The following is a 22,192-nucleotide window of genomic DNA, read 5'->3' on the forward strand; positions in this document are numbered from 1 at the left end:
AAAGAAAAAAAATATGCTAGGTAGAATTCCAGATATAAAAAGCTGGTAAGCAGTGCTTTCTTATAAGGCATTCCAGGAACCCAGTAGAATTGTTGAGATGTATAAGTGAACAGAGACACAGGCATGGAAATGGTTCAAATACCATTCTAGTATCTGCAACTATTTGCACTTTTTTATTTTAATCGTGAGTTCCACTTGTCTGGGCAGGATTTCTCCTCTCTTCTGTAAAGGCTGCAGAAGACCTATAGCTGTAAGAGGACCTTCCATAAGAAACTGGAGAAGACACCTTCAGCCCAGCTCTCACCATGCTCAGGATAGTTTGGGATGCTCCTCAGCAGTTGTTAAAGAAGAGGAGAGAGTCCCGGAAGCTGGTACTGGTGGTGGTGTTTGTTGCTCTGCTCCTGGACAACATGCTACTTACTGTAGTGGGTATGTTTGGATGTCTCTGCCCTGGGGGTTAATTTGCTCTGGGCTCCAGCAGGGAGCACACACCCTGCTAAAATTTAGCAGTGAGTGGACTTGAAAAACACAAAAGGTAAATGAGGTTCAGAAGTGTTCTGTGACTTCCCTACTAATAGATGCTAAGTTGGGGTTCAAGCTCTGTCCAACTGATCCCAGAGCTAGACCTTCTTGCACTATACCTCCCTGACCCTACCATCTCCATTCTTTGCCATCTCTGTATGAAAGCTGAAACAGTAAGACAAAGCTTGCCTTGTTCAACCTCAGCTGTGAAAGTGAGCATCTGGTGAGTTGAAAATTTCCCCACTCTCTGTATGTATGTTTGAGAAAAATTGTGAAAACTCCATAAATAATGATTTTGTGATTAAAAATAAATGTTAGTGAGTAGGTGATTGGCCCATACAGAATCCAGGAGTAATGTGACCAATTTTATGTTAGTTGGAATTTACTTAATCTAAAAGGATAATTTGGATGGCACAGTCTTTTAGTAGGCTTCAAATCATGTCACATGGAGCATGATATAGAGCCTATAGTAATGTCTTTGAACCAATTAGCATTAAAAAGTATCCTTAGCCCTCATCACTTGTCCTTCTTGACTTTCAGTGCCCATTGTACCCAACTTCCTATATGCCACAGAGTTCAAAGAAATCAACACTCCTCTGCACCTTGGCACCACCACAGTTTCCCAGCATGTCCTTACTCCTCGTGCCTTTTCCACAATCTTCTCCTTCTTTGGAAATGACACCATGGCTATTAAAGAAAGTGCACCCAGTGGCACAGCATGGACAGATCGCACTTCTGGTACCATCCCTCCTCTAGTCACTGAAGCCATCCCAGCACAACAAAACAACTGCTTGCAAGGCACAGAGTTTTTGGAGGAAGAGAACATACGGGTTGGGGTTCTGTTTGCTTCAAAGGCTCTGATGCAACTTCTGGTCAACCCATTCGTGGGACCTTTCATCAACAGGTATCTCAATAAGTTCAGTGCTCTACATGGTACTCACTGGCTCAGAAGTAAGAGGATGGGCTGTGGTATCATAAAGGTAGTTAGAGGAAGAAAAGAACTCACTTGTCTATCTCTGGGGAGTCAGCTGTTTACCCAAAGGATAACATGGTATTGATGAAATGCCATGGAGCTCAAATTTTCTTAATGATGTAATGACTATTGAGTACCAAGAAAAGAACCAGTGGTCAGAAGTATACTGTTGATGTTATTTCAGTGCTCTGGAACATATCTCAAAGGCAGGACTACTGCAATCTAGAACACTGGTTTGTTAGAAGTGTTTGGGATTACCCTGATGTTTCAAAGGGATATATACTCTGACTAGGGCATCCTTCCTGGAAAAAAAGATTTTGGCCCTGGTCTCTGGGTAAATTTGCATATTTGTTTATTTGCTTATACACATTCATATGTCATATTCATCTCTAAACTTGCATTCAGAGACATGTTTTCCATGTACTCAATAACTGCATTTCTATTCCCAATTATAAGAAAAAAATATATAGTCCAAGTATATGGATGCCTATTGGGACTGTATCTTTTTCTTTTTAATTCTCTTTTAGGATTGGATATCACATCCCCATGTTTGTTGGCTTTGTTATCCTGTTTCTCTCCACAGTTAGTAAGTAATTTGCTTCATCTTTTATTTCATTCATTGATTACCTTTGATTTTATCACATGCACTACAATAAAGAGAGTAGGGTCAAGCTAGCTAGGTAGTATCTAAATAGCCTGACACTGATTTAAATATTTTGCTGCTTTTGATATGGGGACTAGAGCAGTAGTGGCAAATCATTCTACTTGGAATTTGTATATTCTGCTATAGAAGAAAAGACACTTTGCTTCCATCAGCTGGGGAAAATTGTAAATACTTTTTAAATAGGTGGGCTATAGTGTGTGTGTGTGTGTGTGTGTGTGTGTGTGTGTGTGTGTGTATCAGTAGTCCCTTGAATGAGTTTAGTACAAACCTCCCATATTTGGGGAAAGGTTGTATTATTTTGATACACAAAGGTAAAGGGCCACCAGCAAAGAATCTAAATTGGACAATAGCAACTGGATAATACCAAAGAGTCTACTGCCTTCAAGTAAAGACATTAAAGGTTATAGCTTAGAGAAATAATTTTGTTTAAAAAAAAAACAAGAAAAAGAAAAACAGTCTATCCAGTATAATATAAATATTCTAATAAAATAGAGATGGAATAAAAACAGTAAGTGAACAAAATATGTCTGGAAATTGACCATGAGAATTAAAATAAGAAGGAATGAAGGGGGGTGGGAGGTTAATACAGGAGAAGGTAGCTTGCCTCTGCTTACTCTGCTTCCAGTAACATTATTTCCTTCTCTCTCCTGTTTTTCTTATCACCTTTTTGTTACTTTTCTGCTTTTTCTATTGCCCCTCTTCACGTTTTCTTCCCTTTCAGCATAGGGCTTAACTCTTATCAACCAATGCTTAACGGGAATTTGTTGCATTCAGGGGTGGAAAGCTGCAAAGAGAAGAAGCTTGATGTGTGAAGTTCTGAGAACTGCAGCTTACTTGTGAAAATTCTAGCTAAATAAAAGAAAATGAGGAAATTCAAGTTAGAAATGTTTATTGAACTTGTAGAATCTCAGTCCATGCCACATAATAGATTAAAAATGAATAGGATTCTGTTTTATCAAATGAGACCATAATTCTCACCAAAAAAAATTTGTAGAGCACACATATTATGTCTTGATGGCAAAAGCCATTGAGGGGAGTTAAAGAATGAAATGACATGGTTCCAGTCCAGAGGTTTATGATGTGTGTCTGGGGAGATAAAACAAGCACCCTGCAAAATAAGATAATGCTATAGTATCCCAAACTCTTTAGTATAAGGTCCTTGCTTGATTCTCTGCAATTAAATAATAATTATTGTTTCTATGTTATAACCAGTGTTGCTATACTGAATTGGCCTAATTCTAGCAAATGTTTGGTCTTTACAGAATTTTATGTGGCATCTCTTTAGGGTTTTTTAAATACTGAAAAGAGGTTGCTGATGCCCATTATTACCCTTAAGGGCCTCCAGCTTAGACCTATGCTTAATGTAATTAGGGTGAAATGGCAGACCATGTTTGGGGGCAAAGTGAGAAAGAAATTGTTTTGGTTTTCCTACATAGGGTTACCAACCATTCTATTTTGCTTGAGATTCAGGGGCCTTCCAGAATGCAAACTCTTTGGCAAACTGTAACAAGTTGGTAACTCCATTCTCAAAGAAAATAGGAATAGCCAATCTTGAACAGACTGAAAATCAGAAAGCTTAGGAGAAGGCATTAGAAAGCCAGCAAAGAGAAACCAAGTCCATGCATGTTTGAGAGACTGTGATCACGTCAGGAAGTAATGGGAGAAAATTATAAGACAGCAAACAACCAAACACATCTGTAATGAAAGGGTAAATGGATTCAAATTCTGCTGATTCAAATACTTTGGGAGAGAGTCTTCTTTCTTTCAGGGACATTGTCCTGAAATGGAGGTGAGACATGTCTAGATTTACCAAGCTTACCACCAACACCCTGTAATTTATTTTTTGATAATGTATTTCTATTTGGTACTCAGTTTTTTGTATGCTAGTCTTGAGTAGGCTGAACCTCTTAAAGGGCATGAACTGGATGTTTTCTTTATTTCACATCTGCTACAGAGTCTGTATATGATAGATGTGTGTTTGGTATTACTTAACACATACTCACTGGTTTGATTTGGTTAAAAGATCTTCCAGGTAAAATAAGAGGAAATACCTGATTGGATCACAGGATATTATTTTCTACCCAATGCCAATGGTCCTTCAATTACACATAGCTTTTGTCCCCTCACTTTAGATGACCCAATGGAGCCCAACAATGGCAAAGGTCAAATGTGGGTGTTGAATATAAAGGATTGAGAAGTAGGATCTAAAGGCATTAAAGTTTTTGGACAGCCATGATTCCAATGGACAGGATGTTGAGCTTTGGACAGGAAATGTGGAAATCCAGCCTTCCATCCACTGTGTGGTGAATTGGTTTATGTCTCTGTGGTTTCTCAGTTTTCATGTCAATGAAAATTAAATCCTAAATAAGGCATAGGAGATTAGAAAGACAACTCCAAAAACAGAGAGCAGTGATCATGCTTTATTAAAACATATATTTAGTGGCTTATATCTATAATATCATGGGCATATTTTCTGGTGGCCAGGGATAAAGACAATTTGCTAACTGGAGCATTCTTGCTGTTCTCTTTACTCAGTGTTTGCTTTTTCTGGTACCTATACCCTACTTTTTGTGGCTCGAACCCTTCAAGGCATTGGATCCTCATTTTCTTCTGTTGCAGGTAATACTGACATCTTATGCACACACACACAGACACACACACACACACGCACACACACACAACACACACCCCCATACATCTCTTACCATCTTCAGACCCTATAAGATTTATATGAATAGATAAGAAGTATCCTAGTAGGAAGAAATTATGATTCAAAAACAAGACAATTGCGTCACCTGGGTGACTCAATTAGTTAAGTGTCTAACTCTTGATTCTGGCTCAGGTCATGATCTCACAGTTGTAGCATCAAGCCCTGCATCAGGTTCCATGCTGACAACGTGGAGCCTTCTTGGGATTCTCTATTCCCAACCCCCCCCACCTCCCCCTCCTCTCAAAAATAAAATAAATAAACATTAAAAGAATAAACAAAAACAATATAATTGTAGTTATTGGCAGTGTTATAAATACCTAAGCCTGACATAACTTCCTCTGATAATATTTGGATATAGCCATCTTAGGTCCAAGTAAGCTCAGTAAGACCATGCAGTAGGCCAGGTTTGTATTTAATGCTACTCTATGGTCTTTTCTCTGTCCCCCTCTTAACATTTTATAGAAAGAATAATGTGAATACTACCAGTAACCCTATCACACTTTGCAAAGTATCATCAAATACAACATTTAATGTAATCCTATGAAGTAGATATTTTATGCCATTTTTCACATGAATAACTGACCTGAAAGCCCAACCCATGCTGTCTTCCAGATACTCTGTTTATGTCTTCCTTGAGCACCTCCATTGAATAGAATAGTGTTCTGTGTTTATAGATTTTTTCCTTTTTTGACCTACTTCATATACATTCCTTCAGGAAAATAAGGTAGGGAATGATAAAATGCAATGAAATGCAGAATCAATGGACAGTGGTATTCTGTATTACCCTTCCCAGAGACTTTTACACTTCCAACAATATTGTGAGCAGAAGGAGACAGCAATGTGAGAGTTTGGGGGACCAGTGAGGACAGTATTTATAAAGTACTATGCATTAAGTTTTATAAAAACCCTCAAACTGGAACTCTAGGTAAGATGATCCCTGAAGATATAATAGGGATAGAAGACTAAGAACTAATAGACCAAGAATTCAGTGAAAGAGGCAGACAGAGGGCTCCTGTATGCTAACTCCATTATGTAACTCTTCTTTCAGGTCTTGGGATGCTGGCAAGTGTCTACACTGATGACTATGAGAGAGGGCATGCCATGGGAATTGCCTTGGGGGGCCTGGCTTTGGGAGTGCTGAGTAAGCGTAACCTGGACCCAAATCTAGGTTCAGAGGGTAGGGTAGTGCATACTCTTTGAAGATGGCTCCAGGAGGCAGGTGTTTCTAAGTTCAAGGAAGACAGTATTTTTTTTCCCTTTTCTATCCAATTACATGTGGAGTCCTTCTGAAATGTTTCCCAAAAAAGGCAAAGTCTCTTTCCCCTTAAGAAGCTTAATAGCCCATGAGGGCCTGGGAATGGTCCAGAAACCTAGTCTATTCAAGTTGAGCAAATATACCCATGTTAGCAGCCACTGTCTCACCTCCATTTCCACACGTGGCTAGTGCTCTCAAAATGAAAGGAGCTCCTTGACAGATTTTGTGCTAAATATATTGCAGACATAATCTCTCTTAGTCATCACACCACTATAAAGGAGGAATTATTGTCTTCATTATACAGATGAGAACTAAAAAGTTTAAGCAACCATCCAAGATTACACATACAGAAAATGCCAGAGCCAGGATATAGACTCACATTTTCTGGCCTAAAAACCCAAGCTGTAACATACTTCCTTTGAGGTTCATCTCTCATATGATTCATTTGACTAGTCCAACAAGTCAAATATTTTACGGAGCACTTATTTCATGCCAAGCACAATGTTAGGACAGAGGGGATATGGGTAAGAAGCCTCACACATTGTTTCTCCCCTCCTTGCAATCTAATTGAGGGAAAAACACCAAAGGTCTGTTCCCTGGTCCATACCCCACCTCCCACCACAACCATGGGAGAAGAGGGAACAAAAACCCTGTTCTTTGTTAATATCCATTTTCCCACCCAAGCTAAAATTTTGGTTCATCTTGGTCTCCTTTATCACTTCTCACTCTCAAATGGATAAGCCCAGTATATTCTGTATAGCCACTTCCTCAAGGTTGGTTCCTCATCACATCTCAGTTGGAACCAGCCTACTGCCTGATCTTGTTCACCTTCTTTTCTTCCCCCAAGTTGCCACCAGAAAAAATGTCCTATGCCCAGAGCTGGTGGCATTTCTTCCCTGCTAAAAAACATGTTTCTCCATAGCTCACAAGGCCAAATACATGCTTTATCTGGCTATATGGGGCACTTGACTATTTGGCATCAACATTCCCCACCTCTACTCTTTCTCTCTCAAATACTCACATTCTAGTGACTGAACACTGAACTGACTTCATTCTATTTCTTCTCCAACTACAGTCTCTTTTATGACACCTCAATGTTCTTCACTTATGCTTCTTCCCCACCTGTATTATCCACTTGACAAAGCCCTTGTGGCCACCTGAACTCACTGCACTGTGTTTACACAGCACTTTGTAGATTGAAACTTTCCTGTTGAACTTTACTTTTCACCATGTTCTAATTATTTGGGTCATCCCACCCCACCCCAATCACATGAATTTTCTCTGTTTGAAAGTAAGCCCCTGGGAACCAGGTCTTCTTCATCTCTGAATCCCCTCATGTGGAGCTCAGTGCCTAGGAGAGCTTTGGTAAATCTCATTGGATATATGTGGACAAATCACACCAACTAGGAATTGACCCTTACCTCTGAAATCTGTTTTTCCTTTCCAGTGGGAGCTCCTTTTGGAAGTGTGATGTATGTGTTTGTTGGGCGGTCTTCACCCTTCCTTATATTGGCCTTTCTGGCACTACTAAATGGAGGTAAGTCACCATAAGAGATCACCAGACAGATGATAGCTTAAATCAGGTTGGCAATGTACTCTGCTATGGTGTCAGTCTTGACATACTTGAAAAATCAAGGACTGCCCCATTCTTGGAAAGAAGGAAGAAATTCAGAGAGTTAGATCTCTACATGATAGGGTGATAATAGCAGTATGGCTGTTACTGGAGTTTCCAAATAATCAGTGGACAAACTAAACTATCTCTTTCTCTGCCTCTTTCTTTCTTAGCACTCCAGCTGTGTATCCTACAGCCTTCCAAAGTCTCTCCTGAGGTAAGAGGGCACCAAGCTCCATTGCCAAGGGATATATAGAGTGGTTAAGTGCTGAGACCCAGTCTCCCCTAGATCATCCCTGTCAAACCATAAGAAGAAAGGTGAAGAAGAGTGGAGTGATGGAAAGTGAGAACTATATCTGGATTCCAAGATAGTTCCATATTTAGGGTAATGTTGGGGATGGTGAGGGAGTCTGGTTTGATGTTGGACAAAGATGGAGGAAGGACCTTATGAAAAATGAAAGAAACATTACAGAATTTATATATATGAACTCAGAACAAGAGGAAATGACATTGGGACCTGTGAATTCATGGTTATAACACCTCAGAGCTAGAGAAGACTTTAGATGCTGTTCAATCTCTCCACCAAGAGCATCTTTGCACACTATCATCCTATCATGATTAAATATCAGAGTTGGTATTTGTCTGACCCCAAGCCAAAGACGGCTCTGAGAAATTCATATCAAACCACATACAATAAAAGACAAGTAAATACAAAAAAATGTGGGAAAGTTTGATCTAAAAACCTTGATTTTATAGCCACGTCAGACAGAAGTGTGGGTAATATGGGAACACACTACTTGCAATTGGGATCTGAAGTGGGGGCAGTCTTGCGGGACCAAGTTGTTAATCTGTGGGGTCTGTGCTAACTCCAAGTACTTAGTGTCAGAACTGAATTACATTCTAGGACAACCAATTGGTGCCCACAAAGAACTGAAGAGTTGCTTGGTGAAAGTTCCCACATTCAGTGTCAAAAGTGTTGTGAGAGGAGAAATTATTTTCCTTTAATATCTTTTTCAATAATTTTGACTTAGATGGTAATGTTACAGATATGCAAAAAATTCAATTATTATTTTTCTGGCTGTATGAAACGCCATTGTGCATGTACCATATTTTATTCAATCTCATAGATTTGAACATTTAGGTAGTTTCTAGTACTTTGCAATTATAAATAGTGCTACAATTAATAACTTTATGTATATGCATTTTTATTACATTGGAAGTAATCTATAGAATAAATTTCTAGAGGTGGAATTTTTGGGCCAAAGGGCTTTTTGGACTTCTTTATGTGTATTTTATGATTTAGGTTTGTCTCTTTAATTTGAATTATATATTTAGTTTTAATATCTCTGAATATTTCAATCCACCCCTGTGTGTATGCACAGATGATTATCATACCAAAACTATTCATTCTATTACAAGATAAGATGTAGTTAGCACCATGGATTAAGGCACAGAATTCAGGAAGTTTGAAAGGGGGAGAAGCTCCAGCTACTGAGTCATGGAATACTGTGGAAAAGAAGGAGCTATTTAAGTTTGACTATGAAGAAGGGTAGAATTTGGATGATTTGGACCTGTAGAGAGAAGGAAGATAGTTTAGGCAAAAATAACCACGAAGTTAGTTAGGCAAAAATAACCCACTGAATGAATGGGAAGAAGATGGAATGACTGAGTTTAGCTGGAATAAAAATTTGCTGGGGGTAGACAGAAGTTAGAACTGAATATTTAAAACTTTATTTTATTTTTATTTTTATTTTTTAAAGTTTATTTTGGTATATAGAGAGAGCATGAGCAGAGGAGGGGCAGAGAGAGAGGGGGAGAGGGAATCCCAAGCAGGCTCTGCACATCAGTGTGGAGTCTAACGCAGGGCTCAAACTCAAGAACCACAAAACCATGACCTGAGCTAAAGCGAAGAGTTGGACGCTTAACAGGCTGAGCCACCAGGTGCCCATAGGCTCACATTTTAATCTAGATATTCAAACACTTTCTGCTACACTTGTCTAGTATGGCTCAAAATGGTTAGAATAAAGCATTCAGAATGCTTGAGAAGCTTTCTAAGTTATCACCTCTGTGTTCACCTTTGGGATTCAGTACTTTGCCTGTGGTTCTCCCAGGGCAAACATTAATGCCAGTGAGATCTAGTGGTAAGGCCCAAGACCAGAAGTCCAGACATCCATTGTCCAAAGCTGGTCTTGCTGACAATCCACTCTCATATGGTTGATGATCATTTGAAGGCAGGAATCATGTATGGAATATGTTGTCCTACTCTTTATGACTACTACATTGTCTGTCTTACACACAGGAGGTAAACTGCCAGGTGACTCTGTGACATTGGGCAAGTCACTTTATCTCCTTTAACTTGTGTGTCTGCTCTCTTCAGTAAAGGAGCTGACATAGATGGTCTCTAAGGTCCTGTCTGCATATTCTCAGATTCTATGAAAATAGGAGAGATGTACACTGTACAAATGGATGTTTTTTTGTTGTGCATGTTCTCAGAGTGCCAAGGGGACTCCACTGCTTACACTTCTCAAAGACCCTTATATCCTGGTGGCTGCAGGTAAGCTGACAATGCCTCCCTTTGGGATAGGAAGAGTCCGGGCTTCAGGGTAGCCATGGGGGCTCACAGAAATGTCTCTCCAGGCTCCCTCTGCTTTGCTAACATGGGAGTGGCCATGCTGGAGCCCACACTGCCCCTCTGGATGATGCAGACCATGTGTTCCCCTGAGTGGCAGTTAGGTAAGTGACCTTATTCCCCAACTTGGGCTTGGCCAGAGGTGTGTGCCATGGCCATTTCTCAGGTAATTGAGAAGCATTATCAGGTCCAGGTCTTCAGGGTCACAATGTGCTTCCTTTGTCACCACTTTTCTTTTTTTTTTTTTATTTGTATTTTCTCTTTCCATACTTATAAATTGAGCCTGAGTGGCCAGGCAGTACCTCCAAGAAGCATCCTGAGATGGGCAGGGTGGGAGGGATTGAGAGGGGCTATGGAGTCAACACGCCCAGCTAAGTCATAGAATGATCAATAATTTTTAGTCAAAAGACCTCAGTTTTCATTTCAGCTCCATTGATTGGCTATGCAAACTTATGCAAACCACATCAATTTTCTGAGAATAATTTTTTTCATCTCTGAAGAGGGCATCAGAATACTGTCTAGTTCAAAGGGTAATATGAGGAATACATGTTATAATTTATAGAAATGCTTTGCACCTGTGGAATATTAATATGCACCACCATTAACATCCACACTTTTCTCTCTTCAACTCTCCTTCCTTTAGATTACCCTTTTGCTATCTTTTTACCTCTAACAAGGTGTTTATGGAGTATGTTGTTCTGTGAGAAGGGCCTCTAGCCTCCTCTGATTCATGGTGAGAGGTACTCATGACTCATCTGAGCTTAGATGAGTTTAGGTTCAGGAAGCCTAAGAAAAGGGAACATAGAAGGCTACATGTCATTCAGTCACTGTAGAGAGGAGAAGCTTATGGGACCAGAGGGGAAGTTGATATGAATCTGATAAAATTCAGTATACGATAAAAAGCACTAAATCTAATTTTTTAGGGGACAATTCTAAGCAAGGCTCCAAGCTGCACTCCTAGCTTCAAATTGAATTTTTCTGGGCTGCGACTACCTCTGACCATGACAATTAATTGAATTGGTGTTTGTAATAGAAAAGTATCCTCTGCTCCAAGGCTCTGCTGGCTCAGGCTCTTGGTGCAGGTGGGCAAATACAGCTCAGAACAACTCCTCTTCAGCCTTTCTTCACCCTATAGGAGAGAAAAGCGAACCAGCCTTCAATAACTGCTGAATTGTTGACTTTGGGTTTAACTGTAATTGTCATGACAGTTTCTTTTAGGGACCACTATTTCCTCTAGGTACAGAAAAGCATAGAGAGGCTAGTTACACCAAAAGAAATTCACTGGGCTGATTCCACATAGTCCCTTATGGAGGTGAGGCTGCAGCAGAAAGCCCTCTGGAGAGTAAGTCAAAACACCAATAAGGCTTTGTCTCCCACCATCCTTTACAACTTTCCTCAATGCTATCTGCGTCTGTAAGTCTAGCTTCAAAAAGTCTCACATCATCTGGAAAGCTTGTTAAAATTCTGAGTGTTGGGCCCCACCCAGAAATTCGACAGAATCAAGTTTGCATTTTCATAAGTTTCCTGGTGATGTTGATGTGGTATCAGTGACCACACTGAAAAATATTGCACTAAATGGAGACAACCTCTCATGGTTGTTAGGAGTTGAAGACAGCAGTTTTGAGGGTGCTTTGTAGTCTGTGACCGGACACTTTTTAAGTGACCCAGCACTCTAAGTGGAGGAAACAGCGCAGGCTTTGGAGATAGGCCCACTTGGGTTTGAATCCTGATTACTTACTGGTTGTAACCTTGGATAAGTTATTTAACCTCTTCATACCACTTCACACCACTTTTTTTTTCCCATTTGTAAAAAGGGAGATGTTTTCAGGGTTGTTTTCAGGATTAAATAGATCTATGTATTCTAAAGGGATTAGCATAGTACATAGAATACAGGATAGTTATACTCAGCAAATAAAAATTATTATTTTCATCATTATTTTTCTAGAAATTATTTAGACAGTCACAGATATGTGTAATTTCCTGCTCCTTTGAAGATATGCTGTGAAAAATATATGTTTGTCTGTAGACATATAGTTTGTAACACCTATTTTGCACAAAATACTATTGAAATGCAACCTATACCCAGATCCTAAAGAACAAGCCACGTTAGTTGAGGAAAATCTCATTTAGAAAATTCCATGTCATTCAAAGCAATATTAAGGAGATGTATTTAAGTGGCTAGTGGGATTCTTAGAGATGCTCATTTCCAGATCTCAGGTAAAAAATGGAGTAGGTATACTTTTAAATTTTTAAAAGCAATTAAAAATAAACAACTGGGTAAAGTTTTGCTGCCCTGTACAAATAGACAAATACACTAAGATATGCTTCACTTTCACCCCATTGAAGAGAATATTAAAGTCAAACAAGCCATTGACCAGTAACTGGTGAATTGTTGTACTTTGGGTTTCATTGTAATCATCATGACAGTTTCCATCAGGCAACACTGCTTCATATAGCTACAGAAAGGCATAGAGAGCCTAGTGAGACTTGAAGAAACTCACACTGCATTCTCTACAGTCCCTTATGCCAGAGCCATCTGTGCTTTCACACCACTGGTATGGGTAGTGGAGACACAGGAAGTCGGAAGGAGAAGGCCTGGGTTCAAGTCCTGATCCTGCTACTCACTGGTTATGATGTTAACAGTTAAGGCTGGTGCTCTGAGGGCACTTATTGTGTCCCAGACACTGTGAAAAATGGTTGGCATACATTATCTCAAAGCTCACAACGAGCCCATCTGGTAGGAATGATTATTAACACCATATTTCATATGTGCAGTATGGAGGGCATTTTTTGGGATGAGCACTGGATGTCATATATAAGAGATGAATCACTGGGTTCTACTCCTGAAGCCAAGACTACATTGTATGTTAACTAACTTGAATTTTAAAAAAAAGAAATTTCTTAATCTTACCCAATTTCCTATTTTCCCCTCCAAAAATTCCCTGGCTTTGTAGAACCTCCTGTCATTGACATGTGTCCCAGTGCCTTCATCTTCTTCTCCAAACACTTCCTTCATCTTCTCTTGCCCTGAAACCCTAATGTTTCCTGAGAACACCCTTTCCCAGCCCTCTTGATGGAAGTCCGCATTCCTCTAGACTTTGCTTACTTTTGCTGCTGCTGGATCATTTCTTCTTAATTCTCCTTCAAAGACCCAAACTCCCTTGAAGATCATGTCATCATATTATACCCTCCTCTACCTCTCTTCATTGCAATCACCTATTGACCCCTTACTTACCCATTCGCATTCATTAAAGTTGTCAATACCTGGTTAATATTCTTTTATCCTTTACACCTATAGCCACTTTTGGTGGCTTCAATATCCAGGTGGAGAACTTTACCAACATCTTGGCCTATTCCTTAATCTACTTTCTTACAATAGTCTTTTGCAATTTTTTTTCTCCTCTCCACCTCAACCAATCAAACCTTTAATTGTATCACCTTTGAAATTTCAATTCCAAGCTTTCAGGTTATCAACTCACATATTCCCTGCTCAGGTATTCTAATATCTCCATATCAACAAATTTTGGCTACTCTAAGCTCACCAATCCATTGGCCTCAATTCTTTTCCTATTTCCATCATTTCTCATATCCTCACTTATTCATTTACTCAGCTTGGATTCCATCATGATGTTAGACCTTTGAAAGCATTGCTAATTCCTTTGCCTTTCTCTCCCTCTAGGGTTGTCAGCTGGCACAGCATTAATTCTGGTTAAGCCAATCTGTTTTCCCACTCCTTGTCTGCACATGAGTAGTGGATTGGGGCTGTAGGAAAACACACAACTAGGCTCTCAGTTTAACCTTATATTTATGGCTACAAATCTAAAGTAGGTTTTCATAGGAGCACCTGGGTTGTTCAGTTGGTTAAGTGTCTGACTCTTGATCTCAGCTCAGGGTCATGAGTTCAAGCCCCGCATTGGGCTCATTGCTGGTTGTGGAGTCTACTTTACAAAAATTGAAGTAGGTTTTCATATTACCCAACAGCATTTTTCTAAGTCCCCAGTTTTGTTCTCCTTCCAACTTTCTGAAATGATAATTTTACCCTTATCCACTCAAACTTCCTCTGTACCCTGATTCCTTTACCTTCATCCTTCTCATCTCCTATTCATTGAGAAAATAGAAGCAATGAGATAGGAACTCACATATTCCCTGCACTTGTACCCACATTCGTTGCCTTCTGTTTATGGTTGAAGCATCCCAACTCCTTCAGAGGCCAAGCTACTTCTACTGCTGCTACAACCACAACAACTAATACTATTACTACTACTACCACCACTATCACCACCATCACCACCCTCACCCCCACCTGCCCCCAGCACCACTATTACTACTTTTTCTTCTTCTTCCTCCTCCCCCCATCTCCATCTCTTTCTTCTCCTCCTCCCTCGCTCAACTCCCTCTTCCACCTCCTTTTTTTTTTTTATCTTCTTCCTTCTCCTCCTCCTCTTTCTTCTCCTTCTCTTCCTCTTCTTTCTTCTTCTACTTCTTCTTTTTCTGCATTCCATCCCTTCTCAACCACTTCTTTCGCTACTTCTTATTACCTTTGTTAGCTCTTCTTCTTTTGCTAACTTTTAAAGTTGAGAGTCCCTGAAGGTTCAGACCTTGGATTTCTATTCTTCTCTATCTGATATTTCAGAGGTGATCCCAGCCCTCCCTATGGCTTTAAGAACCATGTATAAACCAATGAGTCAAACATTTATATCTGTGCTTAGGATCTGTCCTTGGAAGTCTAGACTTGTATGTTCACAGCCTGACATCTCCAGTTGGATATTTAATACACATTTCAAACCTTTCATGTTTTTCCCCCAAGCTCTTCCTCTACCAAATTAAGTAAGACAAAATTAAGTAGTACACCAAATTAAGACAAAAAAGAGTGATCCTTGATTTCTTTCTTTCCCTCACTCCCACTATGCTCACGCCTAATCCGACAGAAAATTCCACTGACTCTACCACCTCTGATTTTATTTACTTCTTTCTACTGTGACCTCTAAGCTGAAGCATTGTCACTTTCCTCTTGGGTTCTACAAATAATCTTCTGACTTCCATGCTTGTCCTGTGATCCCATTCTTCTAACCATAACCAGAGGACTTTTTTTTTAATGTTTATTTATTTTTGAGACAGAGAGAGACACAGCATGAACGGGGGAGGGGCAGAGAGGGAGGGAGACACAGAATTGGAAGCAGGCTCCAGGCTCCGAGCCATCAGCCCAGAGCCCGACGCGGGGCTCGAACCCGCGGACTGAGAGATCGTGACCTGAGCTGAAGTCGGACGCTCAACCAACTGAGCCACCCAGGCGCCCCCCAGAGGACTTTTAAAAATGTAAATTAAAATATGTCGTTTCCCTCCAAAGTTTCCCATTGCACTTGGAATAAATCCCAAATTCTAGGCCTATATTTTCTTTCTTTCTTTTTTTTTTTTACTTAAATTCAAGTTAGTTAACATACAGTGTAGCCTTGGCTTCAGGAGTAGACCCCAGTAATTCATCTCTTACATATGACACCCAGTGCTCATCCTGAAAAGTGCCCTCCTTAATGCCCATTACCCATTTAACCCATTCCCCCATAGACCTACATTTTTTTTATCACTCTTCACTTTGCTCATTGTGTTTCAGCCACACAGACTTCCTTTTTTTTTTCCTATAACAGACGAATAGTTTCTTCTTTAAGGTATTTGCATTAGATGTGTTTTTCCCCCTGCTTTGAATGCTCTGCTTTGATTCGCAAATCTCAGTTTAAATGTCATCTCCTCAAAAAAGCATTCAACTCCCAAACTGAAGTTAGCCTTGTTCCTGGTCACTTCCATGTCACCACATTAAATTTTCTTCACAGAATTTATCATTTTACAAAATTATCTTTTTTCATTCATTTGTTTGTGTGTTTATTATTTTCTGGCTCCCCTCTCTTGGAATGTAAACTCTCCAAAAGCTAAGATTTTGTCTATCTTATTTACCCCCTCTAATCCTAGAACACTTGAGACATAGTAAAAGCTCATTAAAAGTAAACTGAATGAATGAATGAGACTCAGAGAGGGTAAGTTGCCCAAAGTCACAGAGCTAAAAAGTAGCGAAACTAGTTTGAACCCCAAACTGTGTGGCTCCAAAGCCCATGATCTAAACCACCTGGCTCTACAGTGAGAGAAAGCAATGTAGCTGGTGCTTCAGTTTACAAAATACTTTTACATACATTATACAATTTACTTCTCAGTGTAAATTGGTATGATAGAGTCATAGCTTTGTTTTTGCCAGATGTATATACCAAAGCTCAGAAAGATTTAGTAACATACCCAAGATCATTACCAGAGCAATAGAAAGAATGGTGAATAGCAAGGCAGGAATTTCACATCCCAAGATATATTTATTTCTCTCTCTAATGCTGATGATCTTATGATGATAATCAAAAGGATTTTATACATGAGAATGGCTCATTAGAGCCATTCTTCAAGAAGTTTAAGTGGGGAGCTTGGAACACATTGTATTAAAGCTAAACAAAGCCCTACTCCTGAGGAAAATGGAGGTGAGAGCCTTATGTCAACTTCTCTGGGTTTGCACAAGGATCTCCAAACCACAAAACAAAGTGGCTTGGGGTCCTTGAAGGTAATAGGGGGACTTAACTGTCTTGTAGGAAATAAATTATATAATAGTTAACTGGGAATGTCCTAAGATGAGGACCTTTGTCTTTCCACAGGTCTAGCTTTTTTGCCTGCCAGTGTGTCCTACCTCATTGGCACCAACCTCTTTGGTGTGTTGGCAAACAAGATGGGTCGGTATGTAACCTGGGAATCTGTGGAGAATAAAAAGAATGTAGGATGAGAGAGCCTTTTGAGGTTGTCCCTGAGCTTAGGATAATGAATAGCTTCTCTGATATTTAAAGTTTAGAACAAGTACACATAGATAAAAGCTGCGCACAGGGAGGATGAGGGTGGGTAGTTGGTGAGGACAATATAGAGAAAGTATGGCCCTGAGCTGGTTGTGAGGGATAACCTTTATTTTCAGTTGTTTGTTGTCTAGTTGAAGTGCTAAAATAACCCCACAGAGAACAGTCATGAGAAAGCTCAGTACTTTGGGGGCAGTGGTTATCAGATTGTGTTCCATAGATCCCTAGAGAGTTCTAGAGGGACCTCAGAGGCCATCAAGTGGAAAAGGTTGAGGGCTAAAAATATGAGTATGGATTCTGTTCAACTACAGTGAGAACAGCTTTAATTTTATCTTTGGAGCTCAGCATAAAGATTTAAAAAATAAGTTCTTAAAACCCCTGCTATAGGAAGTCAGAAAAGGAAAGAAGTATGGTATTTTCTGTGGCTTTTGAGATGAACCTTGAAGACCAGAAAAAAATATGAATAGGGGAGATATAGTGTGAACTGGGAGTAGCATGAATTAAGTTTGAGGGTTACTACCAAGGGGCAAGTACATTCTGAGTAAGTTGATTCCTCTTCTAGAGGAAGAAATAATATGTTCTGTTGCACCTCCTCTGCTTCTACTATGGAAAGAGATATGGAGCCTGGAATAGATGAAGGCAATGAAAAAACAGGGAAAGATCTCTCACCTGGTTATAAACAAGTCATATAGAGATGTCTTCATCTTCTCACATCCCAAGGGATTCCTGGAATTAGGGGTGGTAGGAATATTTCCCTTTAGCACTATTTGCTGATGGCTTTTTTCTTCCAGGTGGCTCTGCTCCATGATTGGGATGATGGTTATAGGTACCAGCTTGCTTTGTGTAAGTATAAGTCTAGGAGAGAGAGAGAGAGAGAGAGAGAGAGAGAGAGAGAGAGAGAGAGACATTTAAAGACCATTTTCTTTAAAATGAACGGAGGGTTAACTTGGCAATGATTGTTGGCAGGACTGTTTCTGCATAGGTAGGAATTGAGAACTGGGAGAGATGCCATCAGGCATCCCATTAAAGGAGGAGGGAAGGAGGGAGGAAGTGTAATTGGGGCAGCTGTAGCCAGAGGTCTGAGGTCCTATGTATGGGCACATGAAACTATCCAAGTTGGTATCTATTTCTGGGGCCAACAGAGTGATGAATTTTATGACTTAATTTATTCATCCCACCATGACAGGACCCTAGGGGAACCATCATCTGAGTTGCAGGCTCTGGTGCCAGAATATTTGGTATAAAAAGAAAGAAAGAAGAGCTTTCCTATTTTCAAGAGCCCCCTTCAAGCTCTCTAAACCTTCATTTTCTCCTCTCCATAATGGGAATCATCAGCACAATTGTCTCCTAGGCTTGAGGGAGATGAGACTAGAGCTGTAAAGCACTGAATACAGTGTTCAAGAAAGGCTGGAGGTCCTGATCAGGAACATGAGCTCCACATTCATTCTTAGATTTTCCACTTGCTGCTCTTTGTGACTTTTATGTCACCTCTTTTTGCTCAGTATCCCCATCTGTGTAGAGAGGATTCTGTTAGCATTTCATAGGGCTGTCCATATAAATAGCAACAGTGTCTGACACATAGTGAGCCCACAGTAAATCTTAAGACAACTGCTGGTAAAATATAAATACCCCTTGGGAATAATCCTTAAAATTGTGTTTAGCCACTAACATCTAAGTGGTATTTTAAACCTCTGAGGGGTTAATGTTTTGGGGCAGGTGTAGGTAACAGATGCTCAAGGAGAGAGGGAGGTAAGGAATCAGCAAAAGAGGAAAGGAAGGCTCTCAGTGGAGCACTGGTAAGGCAAAATAATGAGTTTCACAAGCTTGCTGATATAGCACCCCAAACATGCCACCTGCCCCTCTAGATTATGGGTAATTTGTTGTTGGTGTATTTTGTCTTGCTCCAGTGGCTACCAAGTTAGAATTTAACTAAAACCTTTGAATGTTCCTAATAGAAAAGGGAGGAAACACTATTCAATGAATAGTGAGGACAGAAATGTATGTCTGGGGCAGGGGGGTGGGCGGTGGTTAAAGTAGGGGGAGGGCTCATTCAACAGAAGCTCAAGCACTGTTATAGTATAATGGAGTCAAATTTGAGGTTTAGACTTAATCTTGCCTCTTATTAGATCTTAACTTTGGATAGGATGTTTAATCCAAATGGCACCAATCTAGCTTTCATATCTTTAAATTGGAAGTAAAGATTCTTCTTCATAAGGAGATGTGAGAATCCAGATAGATAATACATGTGGTACACAGCACATGGCTAATAAATGCATTTCATATGAAAACGCTTTGTTTCTGTGGTGATTCAGCTGGACTCCTGATGAACTCTTCTCCCTTCCCTGTTGCAGGTTCCTCTGGCTTATAATATTTTTGGTCTCATTGGCCCCAATGCAGGACTTGGCTTTTCCATAGGTAAGAGTACTTTTAAAGGAGATAAGAACCTCCTGAATTTTGGCTTTGGGTCAGATAAGAGGAGGTATATGAAAAGGCAGAAGGAGCAGGAGGGCAGCTGGCAAAGATGTGGACTTCTAACTCCTATCAGGAATAGGTGTCAGTGCTGAGTGGGAGGATAGCAGGCAAAAAGACGAAAGGAGAATAAGAAGGAAAGATGCCACAAAAAGGGAAGGGACTGTGAGTAGAGCTGACAGTGTCCTGTTTCCTCTGGCTACAGGTATGGTGGATTCCTCTGTGATGCCCATCATGGGACACCTGGTGGACCTGCGTCATACCTCAGTGTATGGGAGTGTCTATGCCATAGCTGATGTAGCTTTTTGCATGGGTTTTGCTATAGGTATGTTGGCAGGGGAGAAGGGAGCACCCAGGACCTGGTTCCCATTTTCTCTTGTTTACTGTTTACCAACTGGAAATAGAGTCAGAAGGCTGATTCTCCTAAGGTTCTGGAGATATTTGACTTCAGGACATCCTTTGGGTCACCTATTGCCCCTTGCATGGTGTCTTCTATGTGATCAAGGCTCAATAAATACTGGTAAATTTGGTTTATTTCTCACAGGCCCATCCACTGGGGGAGCCATTGTGCATGCCATTGGCTTCCCCTGGCTTATGGTCATCATTGGGGTCATCAACATCATGTATGCTCCTCTCTGTTACTACCTGAGAAGCCCCCCAGCCAAGGAGGAAAAGCTGGTAAGGGGCTCTGACTGCTGCTAAAAAAATAATAATCTGGGTTTTTTTTTCCATATCTCTCTCACATTGTTTTTATCCTATGCCATTTCCTCCCTCTTTGAATGTTTTTCTGCTTTGCCATATTTTCTGATCTAATTTTCACCTTTATCTTTCCTTTGTTTTCTTCCTTATTTTCCCTTTTCTATATAACCACTTTGCTTCTTACATCAGGTGGTTAAAAAGGGTCCTAAGTAAAGAAGAACAATGAAAAGCTTAGGTGCGGGGGCCATCAAAAGCATCCTGTACTTTAGTTACTAGCAAAATATGAGTTACCAAATTATTTCCGCAAAGAAGGCAAAATTCCACCAGGCTAATTCATTCATTAATTCATTCATTCATGTCTGCCATTATATATATATATATATATATATATATATATATATATATACATTTTTTTTTGTCTGCCATTATCTTTACCAGGTCATCATTTAAAGTACAAAACCCAGGGAAGAGAACCACAACATATGATTTTAGTTAATAAGATACTTTCCTTTTATTGCAGCATGAGCACCCTAAGGGTGCTTAGTGATGGATATGGGGGCTGCTCAAAGGGATGGAAGAAGACAGAGGGGTCTGATAGGGGATTGTTCCAGTTTCAGCTGACTCCCTGCTATAGCTTGTATTACCACTGTTAAGATTCAATTAAAAGCATTCCAGATATTTCTCTTGACTAGAGTTGCTACACCTAGGTGCCTTGGGAGGCCTGTGCCTGTAAACGAAGCAGAAAAAGAATCCTACCCCATTTCTTGAGTCTTTCTTGAACAATACTAGACTTGAGTAAGCTAGTGAGGGAAGGGAACTGGGAGACTGGTAAAATATATGCAGTAATTTCTCTTCCTGACTCTTGCTTCAGGCAATTCTGAGCCAGAACTGCCCCATGGAGACCCGGATATGTGCAACTCAGAAGCCCACAAGGGAATTTCCTCTGGGGGAAGACAGTGACGAGGAGCCTGGCAGTAAGCAGTAGCAGCAGAAAGTGGTCTCTGAGCCTTGTCACATGTTCGATCCATGAGCCTTGGACTTCAGTGACCAAAGAGTGACCACCTCTTTCCCTAATCATGAGATGTCTATGGGCTGCTCAACAGGCTTTACTTCCCTCTCCCCTGAGTATACCTCCCCCTACCCCCGACTTCCATGAGTGCCATTCCCCGGTTCTCTCCTTATCAACGTAACCCATAGCTCTTCCTCTAATGCTTTGCTACCTCAGCTGGCCCATCTTTTATGGGAGGACATAGCTATGCTTTCTCCTAAGCTGTTGTAAGCCTGATTAAACTTGAGCTGTGGTGGATTCTGCAAGGAGTGACTCATTCCATTGAAACAGCTTTGAGCACAGTGTGCCCCTGAAACCAATGGGGTAAATGACAAACTGCATTTCATCTATTATCTGATATTCTTTGGCACATCCCCAACAGACCATAAAACTTTGTCCTCTGTTCCTCCATTTGGTTTTTCCTGAGTTTTCTCAGCTGAGTTGAGAAAGTTTCCTCAACATTGTACTGCTGCCAAATTGCCAATGTGGGAAATTGTTTGCCTGGTTCTTAGAAGCTGAGTAGTTTTTCTGTGGCTAAACCTAGAGCTGCTAAAGTGACTTTGTCCTCGGTGAATGGATGGCCGGGTTTCTACCTTTCCTAAACTTCTTTCACTTTTAGAAATAAAAGCAGGAGGGCAGAAAAAAGAAAACATTTTTTTATCCAAGATTTTATCAGAGGAAGTGAAAAGAAACTCCCCTGAAATCCCTTCAAACAGTGGATTTCCTAATACAAATATTATAA

At 40.3% G+C, this 22,192-nt stretch overlaps 1 protein-coding gene across 1 annotated transcript; it reads left to right on the top strand.

Annotated features, from left to right (window-relative positions):
- The first annotated feature begins 210 nt into the window (after positions 1-210).
- SLC18A1 (solute carrier family 18 member A1) lies at positions 211-22,192 on the top strand. Its single transcript, XM_027077493.2, has 14 exons — positions 211-429; positions 1,063-1,426; positions 2,023-2,081; positions 4,695-4,778; positions 5,918-6,010; positions 7,572-7,661; positions 7,910-7,953; positions 10,230-10,290; positions 10,374-10,469; positions 17,046-17,124; positions 18,026-18,077; positions 19,586-19,649; positions 19,909-20,028; positions 21,274-22,192. Exons 1-14 carry the CDS (start codon positions 306-308, stop codon positions 21,360-21,362), a joined length of 1,419 nt encoding a protein of 472 aa, XP_026933294.1. The 5' UTR covers positions 211-305; the 3' UTR covers positions 21,363-22,192.

The sequence above is a fragment of the Acinonyx jubatus genome, chromosome B1 (assembly GCF_027475565.1).
Source record: "Acinonyx jubatus isolate Ajub_Pintada_27869175 chromosome B1, VMU_Ajub_asm_v1.0, whole genome shotgun sequence".
In the NCBI taxonomy this organism is placed as follows: Eukaryota; Metazoa; Chordata; class Mammalia; order Carnivora; family Felidae; genus Acinonyx; species Acinonyx jubatus.